Source organism: Mirounga leonina, unplaced genomic scaffold (assembly GCF_011800145.1).
Source record: "Mirounga leonina isolate KUSES-001 unplaced genomic scaffold, KU_Mleo_1.0 Mir_152, whole genome shotgun sequence".
NCBI classification, from domain to species: Eukaryota; Metazoa; Chordata; class Mammalia; order Carnivora; family Phocidae; genus Mirounga; species Mirounga leonina.
This window is the reverse complement of record NW_023270380.1, coordinates 5,164,791-5,184,047: the sequence shown is the minus strand read 5'-3', so window position 1 is coordinate 5,184,047 and position 19,257 is coordinate 5,164,791. Positions and strand designations below refer to the sequence as shown.

The window sequence follows — 19,257 nt, the reverse complement described above, 5'->3', positions numbered from 1 at the left end:
GGAGAATTTGATTGGCCTGGTATATCCAAGTTTGGCTGAATGCAGCCTTTCAATGCTCATCAGCAGGCTAGCAAAATAAAGAGAGTCCATAATGGATTTCACCTCCTTCCTTACTGCAAATGCAGCCCTGAAAGCCCCCCCACGCGCTCACGTTGGCCTTGGCGTTGGCGAGAACTCCCTGTGCTTCAGATTCTCCCTGCGGTGACGTGCTGCGATTCACCATTTAACAGGATCCTTGTGCCGCGGTAGATCTGGCCATCACCTCCCCAGGGAACAGCAGCAACGGAGGGAGAAAGGCAGACAGCAAGAGCAAAGCTTGGGAATTCTGATTTTTGCCTCAGAGACAGGATGAGCAGGCTTCATCCTGCTCCTTCTGTCTGCCAAACTCCGAGGGATGCATGCCCTGGGATGAGAGCAGCCTCACTGGGGCACTCTGCACTCTCTAGAGCAGGGAAGGATGCTTATGCAGAACCCCTTCTGTCTGCAGAAAACCAAAAAAGGAGAGGCAAGGATCTAGTGGTAGGAGCAAAGACAATTTTTTTTTCCTCTTTTTTAAAAGCTCTTGGATTGTGTTTAAAAGATAAACTGATGGAAAATTTCACGGCCCTCATAGCATCCCAGTGTTCATTGGGATCTCAGGGGAGACAACACATGGCATACTGGGAATGAACGTGTCCTTCCTGGGGACTGCTGTGAACACAGTCACACCTCCCCCCCCCCCCCCCCGCCGCCTTGGTTAGGCCACTGGCTCTCTCGGTTCTTCAAGCTTCTCTTTCTCTGCATCTTCAAATGAGCGAGGCAGTCTGGGGCAGAGGTAAGACAGTGTCTGTCTCTAATAGGCTGATTTGCTGAGTGTCCAAAGGATGGCTTGTCTCCAAATATTTACGTTTTCTTTGTCCCCCTTCCTCCCCTAATTTACTGTGAATATCTACCATGAGAGTGGGAAATGCATGAGGGAGGCCAGACATTCCGTAATGAGCACGCTGCTCTGGGGGTTCAAGATGCCTGGTGATTCTCCTCGGCACCAAGTTGAAAGCCAACAGATTCTGGGTGAGACCAACACAAGTGAAGATCTGACTTCCTAGAAAGGTACGTATTCATGGGACGCTAATGGCAGTCCCTTATGAACTTCACTGTGACCACCCACTTGAGTACGAGCTGAGAAACAGAGAAAGGAAGAATGGGTGCCTAGAATGAATCGTGTCACCTCCTTTTGAATGGGGCCATGAGTCACAGGGCTTAGCAACAGTGAATGTCGGGCTTCAAGGCAGAAATGATGGTGACAATTGGTCAGAAAGAGGCTCCTCAGCCCAGAAAGAGTGAGATGCTCAGAACTAATCGAGGCAATAATATGAAATAATGTGCAGCGGGGCAGGAGTTCTGTATCGCATAGGAATGCTTGACTGTTAAGTATGGAAAACTCAACGAGAGATGCTCAAGCAAACAGGAGCTTATTTTTTCTCACTTAACAGTAAGTCCCAAAATAGATACTTTCTAGCAGTGGTTGAGCAGCTCCGAGGAAACCAGGTTCTTCCCAGGGTTTCTTCCCTGACACCTTTAATGTGGAGTTTGTCACCTTGCACGTGTTCTCTGATGGGCTTGAGATGGCTGCCCCTGGTCCAGGGCACACACTATGTTCCGGCGAGAAGGAGTAGAGGCAGGCTGGGGCTGTGACGGTCTCTCTTCTTCTATCAGAGAGCAAAAGCTTTGGGACTCCTGGGTGGCTCAGTCGGCTAAGTGTCTGCCTTCAGCTCAGGTCATGATCTCAGGGTCCTGGAACTGAGTCCTGCATTGGGCTCCCTGCTCAGTGGAGAGCCTGCTTCTCCCTCTGCCTGCCCCTCCCCCCTGCTTGTGCTCTCTCTCTCTCTCTTGTTTTCTCTCTCACAAATAAATAAATATGATCTTCAAAGAAAGCAAAAGCTTTCCCAGACATATAGCTAGCAGACTTCTGCTGAGGTCTCTTTGTCAAGGACTGGGACACACAGCCAGCCCCCATTCCCTAACTCTAAGGAAAGGAGAGTAGGGAACAAGATTGTCCTGCTGGCTGCCTAAGCATAAGCCATTGTCTGGGGGTGGGGGGTGGTGGTTAACACACCGTCACCTGGAACAAAATCAAGGTTTTATGAGCAAGGGAGAAGGGAGGATCGATTAACAGCTAATGCTGTCTGCCACAGATCCCCAAAGGAAATTTGAGGCTTCTGGATATCCTGATTCGGCTATAGCAGTTTTCTCCACGGAGATTCTCTGAGGGCTTTCATGGGAGACATTACAAGGCAAAAATCTCAGATAGAACCTATCAAGCAGCTCCATCCCAATCTTAGACCCTCAGAGGTAAACAGCTGAAGGCTCCAGCTGAAATCTTGCTAGTAGTTGCTCTTCTTTCCTTCTATACGTGTCTTCCACTTTGCAACTGTGAACAGCGAGGATGGAAAAGCAAACCGCATTGACAACAGCACCATCTTCTATCCAGAGAAACATCAGCTTCTAACCAGATCTGTGCATCCGTTCCAGAGGGTGCGTGCATACAGGATGCAGGCATTTAATAAAAGACTTTTCCAGTGCATTTTGAGCCCTGTGTACCTGTCTCTGAGTGGGTGTTCATCATTCACTATTTTCTGTGGCTCTCTATTATCCACAGGTTTGTGGTGTTCTTACTCACTCATTCCCAGCAGCATCCGGAAAGATCCAGTTAAGTACCTGCAGGGAGCCTTAGCAACAGCAAACAGGGAGTCTATTTGTACAAACGCTCCTCTAAGTAAGAGACATTTCAGAAAACATTGACCTGTTTGACTTTCCCTAACTTACACTTCCTCTTCCCCATTCACTTCTCTTCTTTGCCCTTCCAAAGAGGAAGCGGTATTCATTGTAAATCGGAAATATGAGAAGAGTCAGGATTAAAATTCAGAGGCACTGCCAAACCATCACATTTATAAGTGATTCAGCTTAGAAGGGAATCCAGGATATCCATCTTTAGAGATCTCGTGGGAAGATTTAAAATATATGGCGTAGGCAACTAACGCCCATAAATTTGAATTATTTGTATGTAGCAAGCTGTGTCGTGAGAGCCTAAGCAAGGGGGTCGTTCAGCTGTGAGAGCCAGAGGTGGAACAGGGAGCGCATCACGGGGGCCATTGCCAGACAAAGCACAGGCAGACAGACACGTTCCTGGCTAGAGGAAACAGCCTGTGACAGGCTTTGGGTGTAAAGGATGCAAGAGAGAATGCTGAATACATGAATCCTTGAGCCAAAGTAGCTAAGAAAGCAGGAGAGACTCTGACACTTGCCTGTACTGACACCTGCTTTTGCTGTTAAAATAACCGCTAGTTGGGCGCCTGGGTGGCTCAGTCGGTTAAGCTACTGCCTTCGGCTCAGGTCATGATCCTGGAGTCCTGGGATTGAGTCCCGCATCGGGCTCCCTGCTCAGCGGGGAGTCTGCTTCTCCCTCTGACCCTCCCCCCTCTCATGTACTCTGTCTCCCATTTTCTTTCTCAGATAAATAAATAAAAAATCTTAATAAAAATAATAATAATAAAAAAATAACCGCTAGTCATAAGCTCTATTCATTTATGGATGAAGCAGGGAAATTGCAAGGATTAGGGACAGCAAACGATTCTAAACCCCATTCTACCACTTGCAACGAACCATTCACCTTTGCAAGGATGAGGAGGGGAAGCCGGAGACTCTGGGTCTCCTCTATCAAAGCAGCATATTATTACATGTTGATCCAGACGACAAGGATGTCAGCTTTCGAGTGTTCTTGTTTCAAGAGTAATTGTGTCACTGCAAATTTTCTAACTGATGAATTTATCATACCGTCACCACAAAATACTGGATTCTTATTTATCCAGGTTCAAGAACTTACTGCATGGCCACCATGTTTCTGGTACCTTGGTGTGTAGGATACAAAATGAATTAAAGCAAAATCCTAATTCTTAAGGGACTCATAAGCTGTGGCAGAAACATACACATTCATCCATTCATACAACAATAATTTAGCGAGTAGTTACTCTGTGCTAGACACAGGAAGTGCAGAGATTATGAGGCAGTAAACCTGACATGTTAATTGTGTACCTTTCTCTCTTGATGTTTTAGAGGTAACACATAGCAGGGTTCATGGCTTTGAGTCAGGTCTGCTGCTTTTTTGTCGTGTGACTTTGGGGCAAGTTACTTAACCTCCCCCATTCTTGGTTTCCTCTTCCGTAAAATGAGAAAAATAATAGCACTTCCTTTATGAGTTGTTTTGAGGGTTAAATGTATTAATACATATAGCAACATATTACCTCGTCTTCTTTACAGCAAGTATGATGGGTAACTGTTAGCACTCATTACTACACTGAAGGTTTGGAGAATGCAGAAGTAGAAGCTACTATATGATTCGGGGCATTGGGAGTGGCTTCCTGGAAATGCCTTGTAATTTGGGTCTTCATGGAGGAATTAGAGATGGTTAGTCCGTCAGTAAGCATTTCTCTCTTTTCTGAAAGATTTATTTATTTCAGAGAGAGAGCAAGAGCACGTGTGTGCGGGGTGGGGGAGGGTAGAGGGAGAGAGAATCTTAAGCAGACTCCCTGCTCAGCATGGAGCCCAACTCCGGGCTCGCTCTCACAACCCATGATATCATGACCTGAGCTGAAATCAAGAGTTGGACACTTAACTGACTGAGCCACCCAGGCGCCTCTCATATGCATTTCTTGAGCGTGCAAGTGCTGGGATCAGAGTGATTATAGACAATAACTGCATACCTCCTCCCCACCACCCCCAGCCCTCAAATTGCTCATGGTGGGGAGGCAGGCAGAAAGGTGAACCTGCAATTACATCATAGGATGACAAATGCAGTGTTGGTGATATGCTAGGATGTTTTGGGAATTTGGAAGAGGGTCACCCGCCTTAGGTGGGGGTGGGTGTTGTTGGTGGGAGTGAGGTATTAAGAAATGACTTTCCAGAGAGGTGACATTTGAACTGCCTCAAAGGGAACTGTATCTAGTCAGGTGGAGTAGAGGTAAGGGCTTTCTGGATGATGGAAGGGCTTTTGATAGGACAAAGTGAGAACAGGTGGCATATCTTAGGGACTTCGAAATCCAGGTGTATATGGGGCAGGTGGGAGATGGGGCTGGAGAAGTCAGCAGGGGCCACCTCACAAGGTATTTGGATGTCACATTAAAAAATCAAAACATTATTCTGAGGGCTATGGGCGCCGGTGGTTTGATTTTAGGAAGATCATCCTGGTAGCAACATGGAGTGTGTCTTGGAGTGGAGAGTGATTCAGGCAGGAGGTTGTTCTGTTATCTTAGTAAGAAAAGAGAACAGTCGAAAACTAAGGTATTGGTTGGGAACAAAGGAGGGGGGACACTAGAATTTTAGAAATACTTGGGAAGAAGTTAGGATGCTGGAGGAATGAGGACAATGGGCTTAAGTTTGTAAAAGTGTAAAGTGAGACTGAGGCCCTAAGTGGTATGCCAATGGAGACATCTGGTAGGCAGTTGGGTAGACATGTTGGGGGCTTGGGAGAGAGATCTGGGCGGGAGATACTGATTTTTTTCCCCCATCATTAGCATGTAAATGGTAGCCCAATCTATAGTTCGTTTTTTTTTTTTTTAAAGATTTTATTTATTTATTTGACAGAGAGACACAGCCAGAGAGGGAACACAAGCAGGGGGAGTGGGAGAGGGAGAAGCAGGCTTCCCACTGAGCAGGGAGCCCGAGGCGGGGCTCGATCCAGTGACCTGAGCCGAAGGCAGACGCTTAACAACTGAGCCACCCAGGCGCCCCTGCAATCTATAGTTTTAATGAAGTTACTCCGGTAAAATTTATACAGTGAGAAGAACAGGGGTCTGAAGATGTGACTCTGGAAACAGGTCAGGAAGAGGAAGAGGAGTCTTCCTCCAAAGAGGTGGAGAAGAAACAGCTGGAAAAAGAAAACAGGAAGAAGCTGCGTCATGAGAAAATGAGACCTGGAGGAAGACAGCGCTTCAGAAAAAGGAAATCCTCAACCATCAAGGACGGAAAAGGCAGCTTTGTGGTTAGGAGACCACGTGCCCACCTTGTTCCGTGTGGCTCGAACACAGGGTAGAGTAGGGGGAATTCGTTAGGAGGCTGGTTGGCTTTCACTAGATGCTGAGAAGCCTTCAGCGCATGCTCCAGAGCTGGGCTTTATTCTGTAGGTAACGGGGAATGCAATGAGTATGTTTTTAATAAGTCATTTTTTAAAACTGAGGTAAAGCTTACATGCACTGAAATGCCTAGATTTCAAGGATTCATTTCAAGGACTTTTGACAAGTGTGAAACCTGTGTGACTAACACCCTAATCAAGAAAGATATTTCCATTACCTCAGAAAGTTCCCTTGTGTCCTGTTCTGTTTTAATCTCCACTTCTATAGGCAAGTACCATTCTCATTTCTACCCAAAAGATTACTTGTGTCTATTCTTGAAATTCACATACATGGAATCATGCAGTATGTAAACTTTGTTCTCTGGCTTCTTTTGTTCAACATAATGTTTTTGAGATTTATTTATATTTTTTGCACGGATTAGTAATTCACTATTGCTGAATAGCAAGCATTATTATATGACGAGATCACAATTTATCTATTCCTCCATCGATGGACGTTTAGGTTGTAATAAACTTTTGGTTATAATGACTAATGTTGGCAAAAACATTCCTGTACAGGCATTTTTGTCGTAATATGTTTTCATTTGTTTTGGGCAAATATCTAGGAGTGGAACTGCCGAGTCATAAAGTAGGTGCACTTTAACTTCATTAGAAACAGCTTTCCAAAGTGAGTGTACCATTTACACACCCACCAGTAATGTATGAGAGTTCCAATGTTCCACATCCTTGGGTCTTTTCAATCCTTAAAATTTTAGCCTTTCTAACAAGTGTGAAGTGGTATCTCTTTGATGATTAATTTGCATTTCTCTAACAACGAATATTGAACACCTTTTCAGAGGTCTGCTTTTGCGTGTCTTCATTTGATAAGTGTCTGCTCCGAGAGTTTTGTCCATTTTTGTTTGATAGGTACATGAAAATGTATGCTGAGGGAAACTGATATTTACTGGCATATTATATGTTGAAGGCAATTGATATTTATTCTGAGTGGGTTTACAATAGAACCATTTATGCATTCGTCAATGAAAAACTGAATGAAAGATGGGGGAAAAAATCTTGGCATCTGTGATGTCCGGTAACTTTAAATTTAAATACCTTTATATAAAATCCAAAATATAAAAATGACTTTAAATTATATAAAAGTAACCTTAACTTTAAATAACTTTAAATTATACCTTATCAAATATGTTTATTACATGTCAGACTCTTTGAAGGTAGGATAGTGTCTTCTCCATTGACTACGGGAGACATCTTTATGGTTAGAAGGCAAAGAAAACCCATGTCACAGATTCAGTTTGCCTGGGATTAAGCCAGGAACCAAACCATGCTAGCGTGAGGCTTCGATTTTGTATGTAGCAGTAGATGATGTCACCAACAGAAAATACAGGGATGGACAATTTTTGAGATTGCACAGGGGAACACAAGCACTGTATAAAGAAACATCTGCATGTTACACAGTCCGCTTTGGGCACTGACTGCAAAGGCTGAGGTGGGCCTCTTCTTTTCAGCCCTGCCCCTAACACATAGCTAAAGTATTTTTCAGTGCCTCTGAACCATTCTCACGTTTTCGGTTTTTTTTTTTTTTTTTTTTTTTTGCAAGTGTCCGGAATCCATTTCAGACCCACTGTGTCAAGCTCTTTGTTGGGGGTGCCGGCCTGTGCCTTTTTGAAAATAAGCTTCTAGGTGGCTGTGAAGTGCACGTAGGTGTACCTCGGTTCTCCCCCTCCCCCGCTCACAGGCACGCCTACTTGATTTAGGGCCTTGGGGCAGGCCAATCTCCAATTAGGAATTGATGGAGTTGATGCACTTGCTACAGTAACGTTTAACAAGGGGCACCTTTCTTGTAAAAAACAGTAAGGGAGGGGCAAAGAGGGATCAGGTTGCAGGCCGTGAAATGGGCAGAAACCCAGGGCGCGCTGAGCCGTACCAGGGCCCGGCTGCAGGACCCCTCCCTGCAGGCGCGCGCCCGGGCCAGCCGCGCACGCGCACGCACTCGCGCACGCCGGCACCTCATTTGGGCGCCCGGTGTCGGCGGCGCGCGCACGGCAAATGGAGTGGGTCCTCGCGGAAACGCTGCTATCGCAGAGCCGGGACCCCCGGGTCCTGCTTGGGGCGCTGTGCCGCGGGGAGGCGTCCGCGGAGCGCGTGGAGACGCTGCGCTTTCTGCTGCAGCGACTCGAAGACGAGGAGGCGCGCGGGGGCGGCGGGGGCGCGGGCGCGCTCCCGGAGGCGGCGCGCGAGGTCGCAGTCGGGTACCTGGTGCCGCTGCTGCGGGGCCTGCGCGGGCGCCCGGCGGGCGGTGCGGACCCCGGCCCGCCGGCCCGCCACCACCGGCGCGTGCTGAGGGCGGCGAGCGCCGCTTTGCGCTCGTGCGCCCGCCTCGCCGGGGGCCCGCAGCTGGCGGCCGCCCTGGCGGAGGAGGCGCTGCGCGACCTGCTCGCCGGGGGGCCCGCGTCCGGAGCCGAGGCGGCCGTGGAGGTGCTGGCGGCCGTCGGGCCCTGCCTGCGGCCCCGCGAGGACGGGCCGCTGCTGGAGCGGGTGGCGAAGGCCGCCCTCGCCCTGGCGCTGGGCGCCGACAGGGACCGGGATGAGGCGGGGCCCGCGGAGGACGCGGCGGCGCTGGCGGCCGGGAGGCTGCTGCCGGCGCTGGGCCAGTGCGGTGGGGCGGTGCTGCGGGTCGTATGGAGCGGGCTGGTGGCGGCCGGGGCGCCCTCGGAACCGGACTGCGTCAGGCCGCAGCTGCTGGTGCTGAGCGCCCTGGCCGAGAGGCTGCTGCCCGAGCCCCGCGCCGACCGCGGTCCCGGAGCGGGCGAGGAGGAGCCCGACGCGCGGCGCTGCTGGCGCTTCTGGAGGACGGTGCAGGCGGGGCTGGCGCAGGCCCAGGACGCCCTGACGCGCAAGCGAGCGCGCTACCTGCTGCAGAGGGCGGTGGAGGTGTCGGCGGAGCTGGGGGCGCACTGCACCTGCGGCCCCCAGGCAGGAAACGGTACTTGCCTCTTGGCTTCCGGCCCAGCCCCACTTGGCTTTGGGTGGTGGTGGTGGTGGTGGTGGTGGTGGCGGGGGGCGGGGGCTCCTGCTTCCAAAAACCAGCTCTCCGCCATCCATACCTAGTGGGTATCCGTTAACCTTAAAGCCTGGGAACCCTGGGAACCTCGCCTCGAGGGTGTTCTCCAAGTGACCCAAATCACTGCGGCTGAGAACAGTCAGCGTTTCTTTCTGACCCAAAGCTGGGCGGAACCCTGCACCTGTGGAATAATTAGGAACGTGACTGAGCCCAAGCAGGATTTTACAGCCCAAATTTGAGCGATCTCGTGGTAGGTTCATCCTAATAGGAAGGAATGGTTAGCTTCCATCAAATTGCAAGAAAAATTATTTACTTGTATTGACCAGTGGATTGAGTTTTGAACGTTAGAATTCTGCCCTAGAAATCATCACATTCTTTGGAAATTTCCCTTGGCAATTCTCTCATTCGGGACTAAAATTTGTTAAATGTAGGGTCCTTAAGTCGACCTTTTGAGGGTATTTTTGCTATTGATTTAATAGGTCGAGTCCGATTTTTAGTAATTTTTTTTAAACCTTTTGAGACTATGCTTCCTCCTCCTCTATTAAAAACAAGAGTGGCCGAACTAGCAAGGACTCCCTTCAACTTGGTACTTACTGTTGATTGGTTTGTTCACTGCAATGTGTGAAAGGGCGCTTCAGTCGTCTTTCTGAGCTGTCCAAGACCAAAATAGAATGATTCAAAATTGTCCCAATACATAGAAAATTTCTACCTTTTCAACTGTAGCCGCCTCTTACTGGTAAGGGATTTTTGTTTGTTTGAAGTTGTGAGTAGATTTTCGTGTTTGTCTAAAACGTTAGATAGTAAATATTTTGTCAGTCCTCAAATTGGTGATTACCCAGCGAGAGTTTTCACTGGACCCTGGGATCATGACTTGAGCTGAAGGCAGACGCTTAACGACTGAGCCACCCAGGCGCCCCTGGAGCACACATTTTAAATGACCGAAATTAAAGTCATTTATTTCAAAGAGTCGTTCTGCAGAGTTTTAAAGATGAGCAATAGTCTTTGCTCCTTGCCCACCCCTGGTTTGCCCCCGCAGAGAGCGACCACTTGTACCTCTTTTAGCTGATTATTTTGGTACTTGTCTTCCAATAATCTGGGTAAATCAACATCAATTGCCATAGTTATACTTCGGTTAAATGTGAGTTCAGCCTTTACAAAGTTACGACTGAAGATGTTCTTCACAGGTGACCTGTGTAGTACATTATGGTGATTTTTTTCTTCTTGCAGGTTTTTCCTGGAATTACGTCATTCGCAGATTTGTTTGGTTCTCTATTTATCAGTAATTCAGCCTTAAAGTGTTAGCTAGTAGTCTAAATCTTTTTTTTTTAAGATTTTATTTATTTATTTGAGAGAGAAGGAGAGACAATGAGAGAGTACAAGTGGGGAGAAGGAGAAGTGGGCTCCCCACGGAGCAAGTAGCCCGATGCAGGACTCGATCCCAGAACCCTGGGATCATGACCTGAGCCGAAGGCAGATGCTTAACGACTGAGCCACCCAGGCGCCCCTGATATGTTTCTATTTCTTTTATTTCCATCTGACCCTTAATTTCCATTCCCTTCCATTCCCATCTGTTTATACAGGTTGTCTACCTTTTCCCGTAGATCCTTTAACTTGTGAATCGTAGTCCTGTATTAGTCCTCTGCATGGGCCATCTTGGAGTTTGTTTTTTTTATTTCTGGGCAAGGGGGTCACTCTTTAGTAGCATGAAGTAGATCTTTATGTCTAGAGATGAGCGCTCCTCTTCTGTGAGGCCGTTGGTATTGGGGCTTGGGTCACACTAGTTTATGGTGAAGCTGGATTTGGATCTTGTTGCTGCTGTGGTTGTGGGGTGTTGCTACCTCGTGTTCGGTGGGAACCCAGGAGTCCCTAAAGGTTTTTCCTCGGTGTGGTTGTTTTCTGAAGCCGTTGATGCTAATAACACTACAGAGTTCCCTCACCCTCTTCTGTGGTGGCTGCATTCTGCTCCTATCTGTGGTGGGTCTTGACTGCTGGTTTCCTGCCCTCCCCCCACTGCTTTGTATCAGTGCAGGACTCTGGGCATGAGGGGGTTTCCTCCTGTCGGTGCAGGGTTAGGCGAGCAGGGTTTCTCTCCATCCCCTCGGGTGGCCAGCGTTTGCCTGGTGTCGGGGCCAGGACAGGTTTGGGGATGTGGCAGGGTTTTCTCCAGGGGCAGACAGCTTTTGTCTCCTGTTTGAGGAGGGTCCTGGGTGCAGACAGGCTTCAGCAGTTGACCACCACCTTGTACTCCTGTAGGGCTGGCTGGGCTGCCGCAGTTAGTCCCTCCGTCCCCTCGGAGCTATGTGGGCCCTGCGTGCATGTGCTCCAGAGTTTGCGTTTCCCACGGTCTTTCTCAGATCACCTGGGGGTGCCTCAGGAAGCGAGCTGGTGAGTGGTTGCAGGCTCCCTTGGGGTTCCCAGGGTTCTAGGCTGTCAAAACTAGCCCACAGCTCACCTTGAAAAACTCAACTAGGGGTGCCTGGGTGGCTCAGTCGTTAAGCGTCTGCCTTCGGCCCAGGTCATGATCCCAGGGTCCAGGGATCGAGCCCCGCATTCGGCTCCCTGCTCTGTGGGAGGCCTGCTTCTCCCTCTCCCGGTCCCCCCGCTTGTGTTCCCTCTCTCTCTGTCAAATAAATAAAATCTTAAAAAAAAACAAAACAAACTCAACAAACGTTCATTGTTTTTTTCTTTTCTTTCCTTTTTTTTAAAAAAATTATATTTTAGAGAGAGAGTGAGCAGGGGGAGGGGGAGAGAATCAGACTCCGCACTGAGCAGGGAGCCCAACATGGGGCTAGATCCCAGGACGCTGAGATCATGACCTGAGCTGAAACCAAGAGACGGACACTTAACCAACTGCGCCACCCAGGTGCCGCTCCTTGATTTTTTTAAACTACTTTTTGGTGACCACGTCTTCTTCCTGCACTTGGTCAGAGGTAGATTCAGTTCATGTGTCCTGTGTGTTCTCGGAGAGAGGCTTTCTGCCCTTTGGAGTTCCCATCCCCTAGAGGCATTGTTGTCTCAGTTGTCTGGGGGTTAGGACTGTGTGTATTGTCCAGGCTTTTCTCTTTGTCACTTTGGCAGGAGTGTTCTTCTGTAGCTTTCTCTGTCCTAAGTGGAAACTGAGACCAAGCGTGTCTAAATGCCTTTGTTTTCCCATTCCATTTGATTTATGGTCTGGTGGGGGATAGAATTCTAGCGTGGAAAACGTTTCCGTTCAGAACTTTGAAGGCTCCGATCTATTGTCTTAGAAGCTTGAGCTTCCAGTCTTGCTGTTGAGCCGTGTGAGAAACCGTTGCGAATCGTGTTTGTTTATATGTGCCCTGTTTCTTCTGCATGGAAGTCAGTGGGGACTGTGCCCCATCATTCTCAAGTTTCACAGTTTTGGTACCGGTCAGTTTTCATCCTTATGCTGGGCACTCGGTGGACCTGGTCCATCTGGAAATCATGTTCTTCGGTTCTGGGAACTTTTCCTGAGTTACTTTCTTTGCTCCCTTCCTCTCTGCTTTTCTGTTCTCTTGTTGGATAGCGAAGCTCCTGGACTGGTTTATCAAAGCGTCTTTTCTGTCCTGTTTCCTATGATTTTTGTCTCTTGGTTCTGTTTCCTGGGTGACTCCCTCAAACTTATTTCCAGTCCTTTGAGTTTCTGGTTTTTGCTATCCAATTTTTATTCTCGTGAGATCTTTTTTGTTCTTGTAATGTCCCCTTATTAATCGTATCCTGTTCTTATGACAGCATGAGGTTTTCTACCTCTGGCTTAGTTTTGTTCTCCAAATTTCCTGTTTGTTTTGGTCTTGATCTTCAGTGTGGATGTTTCCCCAGATGGCTGGTGATCCTTAGATAACTGTTTATATTTAAGAATAAGGAATCAATGGGGCACCTGGGTGGCTCAGTCGGTTGAGCTTTGACTCATTTTCTCCTCAGGTCATGATCTCAGGGTCGTGGGTTCGAGCCCTGCTTCAGGCTCTGCGCTTGGCAGGGAATTTGCTTGAGGATTTCTCTTCCTCTCCCTCTGCCCCTCCCCTTGCTCGCTCATGAGCTCTCTCTCTCTCTCTCAAATAAATAAATAAATCTTTAATTAAAAAAAAAATAATGAACCCCAAATCAAGTTTAAAGCTCTGAACACATAAGTGGTGCTTGCTGACTGAACTTTACTGCGAGGTGATCTGGCCAAGCCCCACAGTATTGGGTAATCTCTGATGGCAGTATTTTCTTGGGCTGGCCAGATTCCACGGAGACCTTCCAGTCTGCTGCCGCATAGTGAAGAACTGGCCAGCATTCTGGGACCTGAGGGGCTCCTGTGGTGGAAGGGGTTCACTTACTCCCGACCCTGGTAGGGTCCAGTGCATCTCAATCCAGAGACCCACAATTTTACCTTCTCCAGAGAATAAATTCCAGTATTTTTCCTGCTCAGAGCATAGGAAAGGGCACTGAAGATCTGTTTCTTAAACACACCAAACAAAATTCTTTTTAGTTTAGCCTTGCTGTTCACCTCCACTTACAGAGTAACTTTTGCTGCCAGTTCCTTAGGTCTGGTTCCAGTGTAAATCCGGTTTTTTCTTGGCTTTCCATGTGCCACTTTATATTCACTTTTCTTGAGTCTGCTTGGCTTTTCTCTGATTTTCAAACTAAGTTTCACTGCTGTTGTCAGCTCCCCTGTTTTTGCCATTCTTTTGGGTTTTTGCCTTTGAAACGTCCTCGACTGTTATAATGAGGTTCTTAGGGAGAGAAAGTGGGGTTTACGTGTTCAAATCCATGATTCTTACCAAGAACTCTCAAACAGTAATCTTAATTAAAAGGAAAAAAAAAAAACCTTTTGAGATTTTTGTTAGCCCAAGCCTCCTATCTAGGCTTTGATACAGGGACACTCTCCATTATTAGAGAATACAGTATTTGGTAATACTGGCATTATTTGAAAAATGATTGTCATTAAGAAACTTATGAAATCTACAAAAGAGGAACTAATTTTCCTTTTTAAACCATATCAGGCCCAAGTCTGTTTTGGTGGTCTGAGAAGAAGAAAGATGAGCTTCTAAAGTTTTGGGAAAACTATATTTTAATTATGGAAACTCTAGAAGGAAATCAGGTAAGTGTTTTCATATTTTAACAAATCCTGTGTAGATGCAGTTTTAATTTTTTTTAATCAGTCTATAAAAGCAATGCAGAAAGACCAATTTGGATAAAGCATAATAGGATACAAATGTACTTTGTTTCCTGGCATAAATGCAATTTAAAACTGAATGTTAACTCAGGAAATTAAAGCATACTTCTAATTGACTTAAATTGTCACTCAAAAAGTTTTAGTCTTACTTGTTCTTCCCTTGACATTTACTTCTGAAGTGTTAGTTTTTAGTTTCTCAGCATTATGAATAATCTTCAAAGAAATATAGACTTAGGAAAATGTTACTTAAGGCAATTTGAGGTAAGTTGTTAAGTAAATAATTGCCCTGTCTGCCTCCCTCCCTCCCTCCCTTCCTATTTTCGTTCTTAGGGCTGTGTGTACTGGTCCTGCAAGTGGAAACGTGAAAAATCATTTTCATTTAACTTTGAATTTGTTTTTGTAGAATTTTTAAGTTGAGCGGAATCTCTTAAGATGACCTAATCTAGTACAGTGGTTCTCAAACTTTAACATTCCTTAGAATTACCTAGATGGCTTGTTAAAGTACAGATTGCTGGGTCTGGTCCCCAGAGTTCCTGATTCAGTAGGTCTGGGGGCGGGGCCTGAGAATTCGGGTGTTTCTCAAGTTCCCGGATGATGCCTCTGCTGTTCTGGGATCACTCGTGGAGAACCCGTGGTGGTGCAGGGCCTCCCAGTCTGTCTGCTGCAGACCTCTGAGGGGCTGGCTGTCCGGGTACTTGTTGTTAGCTATCACCCCACGTGTGCACCAGGCATTGTTCGTGGACTGAAATAAAGAATTACGATGTGCTAAATGTGCATGAGGAACAAAGAAAGCATTTCCAAATTCAAATACGCTTTTATGGTTTTTCTTAATCAGATACCTAAGACCCCTATAATTTATTTAGAAACTCTAATTTACCTATTTTACCTACAGTAGTCTGGCCCTACTCTACATGTGTGGCCTTAAACATCACTTGAGTGCCTCAAGGGATTATTTTTTTTTTTTGCCCTCTTTGTAATCTGTTGGTATTATCAACCCTACCTATTTCCCAGGACAGTTGAGGATTACATGACATGATTTTTGATACTCACTGTACAAATGTGACATTCTTGTCACTGTGTCCTAGGTCGTATTCATTAGCTTTGTCACACTCAGTCTCATAGACCGGAATTTACAGGATATAAAAACCGGGAAAATTCAGGTACCTTCTGTGTAGTAGGGCTGCTATTGTACAATAGATGAAAATAAGTTTCATCTGAATTTTTAAAGTTCTAAAGTTCATCTTAATTTTTAAAGGTGAGTTTTTATTTCATGTGGTTTTCTGTTTTTGTTTTCAGATCCACGTTATAAAGCCAGTTTTACCAAAGCTAAACAGTCTGTTTGAATATGCAGTGTCAGAAGAAAACGGTAATGGTTACTTGTATTTTGATTTTTATACATTTAGAGCTTTTTTCCTCCCCCCTTGATTTTATAACTAACTTTTAGGCATTATAGAGAATTTGGAAAAACCATCAAAGTGTAACAGAAAATATGCATCCGCTGCCACCAAGAGAACAGCTGTTAACATTCCAGATACATGCCTTCTGGACTGACCGTTTGTAAGGTTCTGTCTTACTGAGCAGTGTGTCCAAATGCGCTTACCTGTATCCTTGATCTTTGAGAATATACCTTTAAATGGTGGGGGAGTGTTCTGTAATTTAGCGGTATGGTTAACGTTGTAAACTTCTGCTCACGGAACATTTCAAACATTTACAGAAGGAGAGGAATATGTAAAGTGAGCCTCACCACTCAGCGTCAGCAGTGACCGGCACGTGGCCAGTCTGTGCCCCTCAACCCTCTGTAGCTTCCCCCACTGCCTCCTCCCCACCATTGACCCTGAAGCATCCCCCCCTCCCCGCCGCCCCCACTGCCCACCACGGTAGATCCTGTTGTCTGAAATCATTTGAGTATATGAGTATACACTCTTTAAGAGAGAAGGCCTCTTTAGGAATGTTTTAATGATGGTGTGCTCTACATTGTTAATAATGGCTCTTTGGTATTATATATTTTACTGCTTTCCATTCTTATTCTCTTTCTGTTTCATTGTTACTTTTTTGGGATTTCAGTTATTATTCTGTATCTTGGACTTTTTAGGAAGATTTCCAAGGTATAGTTTTAAGTATGGTTTTTAAGCCTTTAATCAGCACTGTGTTTTGAGAGTTTTTTAGGAGAGAGAGAAAGAAACTGGAGCTTCCTAAAATTATTTTGTGAGACTCTGTTTCTATCAACAAAACAGCTAAATGCAGGCTGACAGTGTTTTGTATGCATATGAATGATAAACTGCTGTATTATCGTGTTTATCCGTGAGAATTAACCTGGGTAAATGGGTTTTAGTGCCTACTCCAGATAATTACAACTTTAATAGTTAGACCCCTAGGAGTTGAGCTTTATCCAGTCGAGTGCTGCTGTTGTTTTCTGATACACTGGGATTTTTCACAGACTGTAAGAATCTATAGTTACCTGGGGCTAGAATTTAATTGAATCCTGTTGTGACTTCACTTATGCATTTACTATTAAGATGATTCTCTTATTACCACGTTTTGCCCACAGCTCTTGGCAAACCAAATCAAATAGCAGTGACAGGTTTGGAAAAATTACCATTGCCAAAGCATTGAACAAGCAAGCATCTTGGTGTAAATTACAAATAATGGGCCAATTCATTTCTAGAATGCCATGAGTTAAAAATGCTGAATAATTTTTTTCTAGAAGAATTAAAAGATATTTCAAAAGAGTTAAAAAATATCTCTGAGGTACATATTTATTTTGTTTTGGGTTTTTTTTTTCCCCACTCATTTATAAATTTAGTAGAAATTCATTTAGTGTCCAGTATACGCTAAGTGCTAGGGATAAAGTGGGGAGACATGTGTACTACTTTTCACTTAATTTTTATCTCTTCCATGAAAAAAAAGTTGTAATGATAAGTTCTATGAAGGTACCAAACAAGGGACTGAAATAGAATACACTGTGAGTGAGGCCATCCCTCAGGGTGGTCAGGGAAGGCCCACCTCAGGAGTGACGTTGGAGCTCAGAGTTGAGACGGCAGCGTGTAAGAAGCCTGAGGTGGGGCGGAGGACCCAAAGGACCAGTGAGGCCCAGGGTGGTGGCTGTGGGAGGCTGGGGTGGCGTTGCCATTGTTCTCGGGGTCGCTTCATGCCTTGTTCAGATTTTCTTCCGAGAGTATGAGGAGCCATTCAAGGGTTTTAAGCAGAGGAGTGACAGTCTCAGATTTCTGTGGGAAAAATGGATGGAAGTAGGGTCACAGAAGGGTTGTTTGAAATCACCCCAAATCTGAAGGTCCAACCCGTGTGCGTGGGGCAACAGTTAACTTGTGTGCGCTGTGGGGCGGTAAGTGGCTTGCTGTCTTTCTAGATGAGACTGCCTGAGTCTCCTTGAGCTGTAACCTCACTGTGTGTTAGAACGAAGTCAGCGTGTTCTTGTGTGACTGAAGTTGATGTGGAGCAACAGAGCGTGAGAACCAGTGTCAGCGTCACGTGCTCTATCTCCACAGGGTGTTGGCTCTTCCACCCTTCCTGGCATATGTGTATTTATAAAAGAATGTTTGAAAGTGAAAATAAAATCCTGACCAAAGAAGGTGTCACCCATTTTTTGGAGCTGTATGAAACAAAGATTCTTCCATTTTCACCAGAATTTTCTGAGGTAATGAGGCCTTTTGCTTCCCCCTTACTCTCTTTGTCAAGAGATGAGAGATAAAGACATTTGTTGCGTCATAATGTGATCTTCAAAAAATACACACTAGGGCTCTCAGAGCAAGTGACATTTTAAAGATTTGCATGATGATGCTATTTTCACAGGTCCGAATCTCTGAATTACTGCTGTTTGTTGAGTGATGCTCCTCCCCCAGTTCTGAGCCAATGAATTGTTAGCTACTGTATTAAGCAGAGATTGCCTTTTGAGCTACATTTATTAGCACCTGTACTTCCATTTGTCAGAAATCACACAAAGCAGAGACTGAGAATTACAGCTGGGATTTTAAGTCTTGTAGTGCCAGTGAGTCACATGATCGCTTAGGGTAATTTACCCGCATTTACAGGGACCCTACGAAACCTTCCTAACTGATAACATGCTGTCGTGTTTTGATATGTATCATTTTCCACATTCTCTTGTCCTTCCTGCACTTCCTAGACACATGCTTTTTTGACCCAGTGTCTTGTAATATTTTTGAAGATACAATTTTTGCCCGTTTTATTTTCCAGGCACAGGGGCTCACATTTTCTCTTGCGTATCTATCTCTTTTGGTTTATCCTTGTAACTACGCTTATTTTCCACCATGTATTTCTTCTTTGGGCTCCTTTCCTTCCTTGCTGGCCCTGTATGATCTCTCTTCCTCAGTTTTTATCAGGTGGGAAGATTCTGTACGCATTTTGTTGTAGCGGTGGAGTTAAGGTACCCTCCATTATTAGCCCTGAGTTAGCCCACAGTGGAAGAGGTCAGCTTTGCTCAGCACAGCTCTCCTGCAGCCCTGCTGGGATATGCAGCTAAGGCAAGCTGACTTTTCAAAGTTGCGACTGTAACTTAACATCCGTTACATTTTTGTTTTGTTTTGTTTTAGTTTATTATTGGACCATTAATGGACGCACTTTCAGAGAGCTCTCTGTACATCAGGTAAACAAACATTGTGTTATCTAGCAGCCGTGTAGTAATATGTCCTCGATATAGAAATGTAATGTGTTTGTGAAATAGGACCAGGCTGTTTAATGCATTTCGTACATCACACGTGTTGCCGAATAAACATTCAACTTTTTCTTACTATGAAGTCCCTTTTGTGTGTTATTCTTCTTGCTCTTCTTCTATTGGTTCTATCAAGTGTTCCCTTTTTTTGTGTTCTTTCTTACCTGGAACCCTTCCACTCTTGGGGTTTATGGAGAGTAGATCTCGCCGAGCTTACTTGCTTGCCCTTGCTCTGACTTCAGCTCTCC

The 19,257-nt window shown here is 45.8% G+C and overlaps 1 protein-coding gene across 5 annotated transcripts in view; it reads left to right on the top strand.

Moving 5' to 3' along the window:
* The first annotated feature begins 8,134 nt into the window (after positions 1–8,134).
* TARBP1 (TAR (HIV-1) RNA binding protein 1) overlaps positions 8,135–19,257 on the top strand; it is an 85,723-nt gene continuing 74,600 nt past the window's right edge. For 2 of the 5 annotated variants that reach the window (XR_004679859.1, XM_035008481.1), the window contains exons 1-5: positions 8,135–9,089; positions 14,150–14,247; positions 15,619–15,688; positions 17,829–17,977; positions 18,891–18,943. Coding sequence is in view for 4 of the 5 variants with exons in the window: in XM_035008481.1 (XP_034864372.1) it covers positions 8,153–9,089; positions 14,150–14,247; positions 15,619–15,688; positions 17,829–17,977; positions 18,891–18,943 (1,307 nt within the window). In the remaining variant the exon portion in view is untranslated. The remainder of the gene's footprint in view (positions 9,090–14,149; positions 14,248–15,618; positions 15,689–17,828; positions 17,978–18,890; positions 18,944–19,257) is intronic. The other 3 variants (XM_035008478.1, XM_035008479.1, XM_035008480.1) reach the window with 3 other exon arrangements.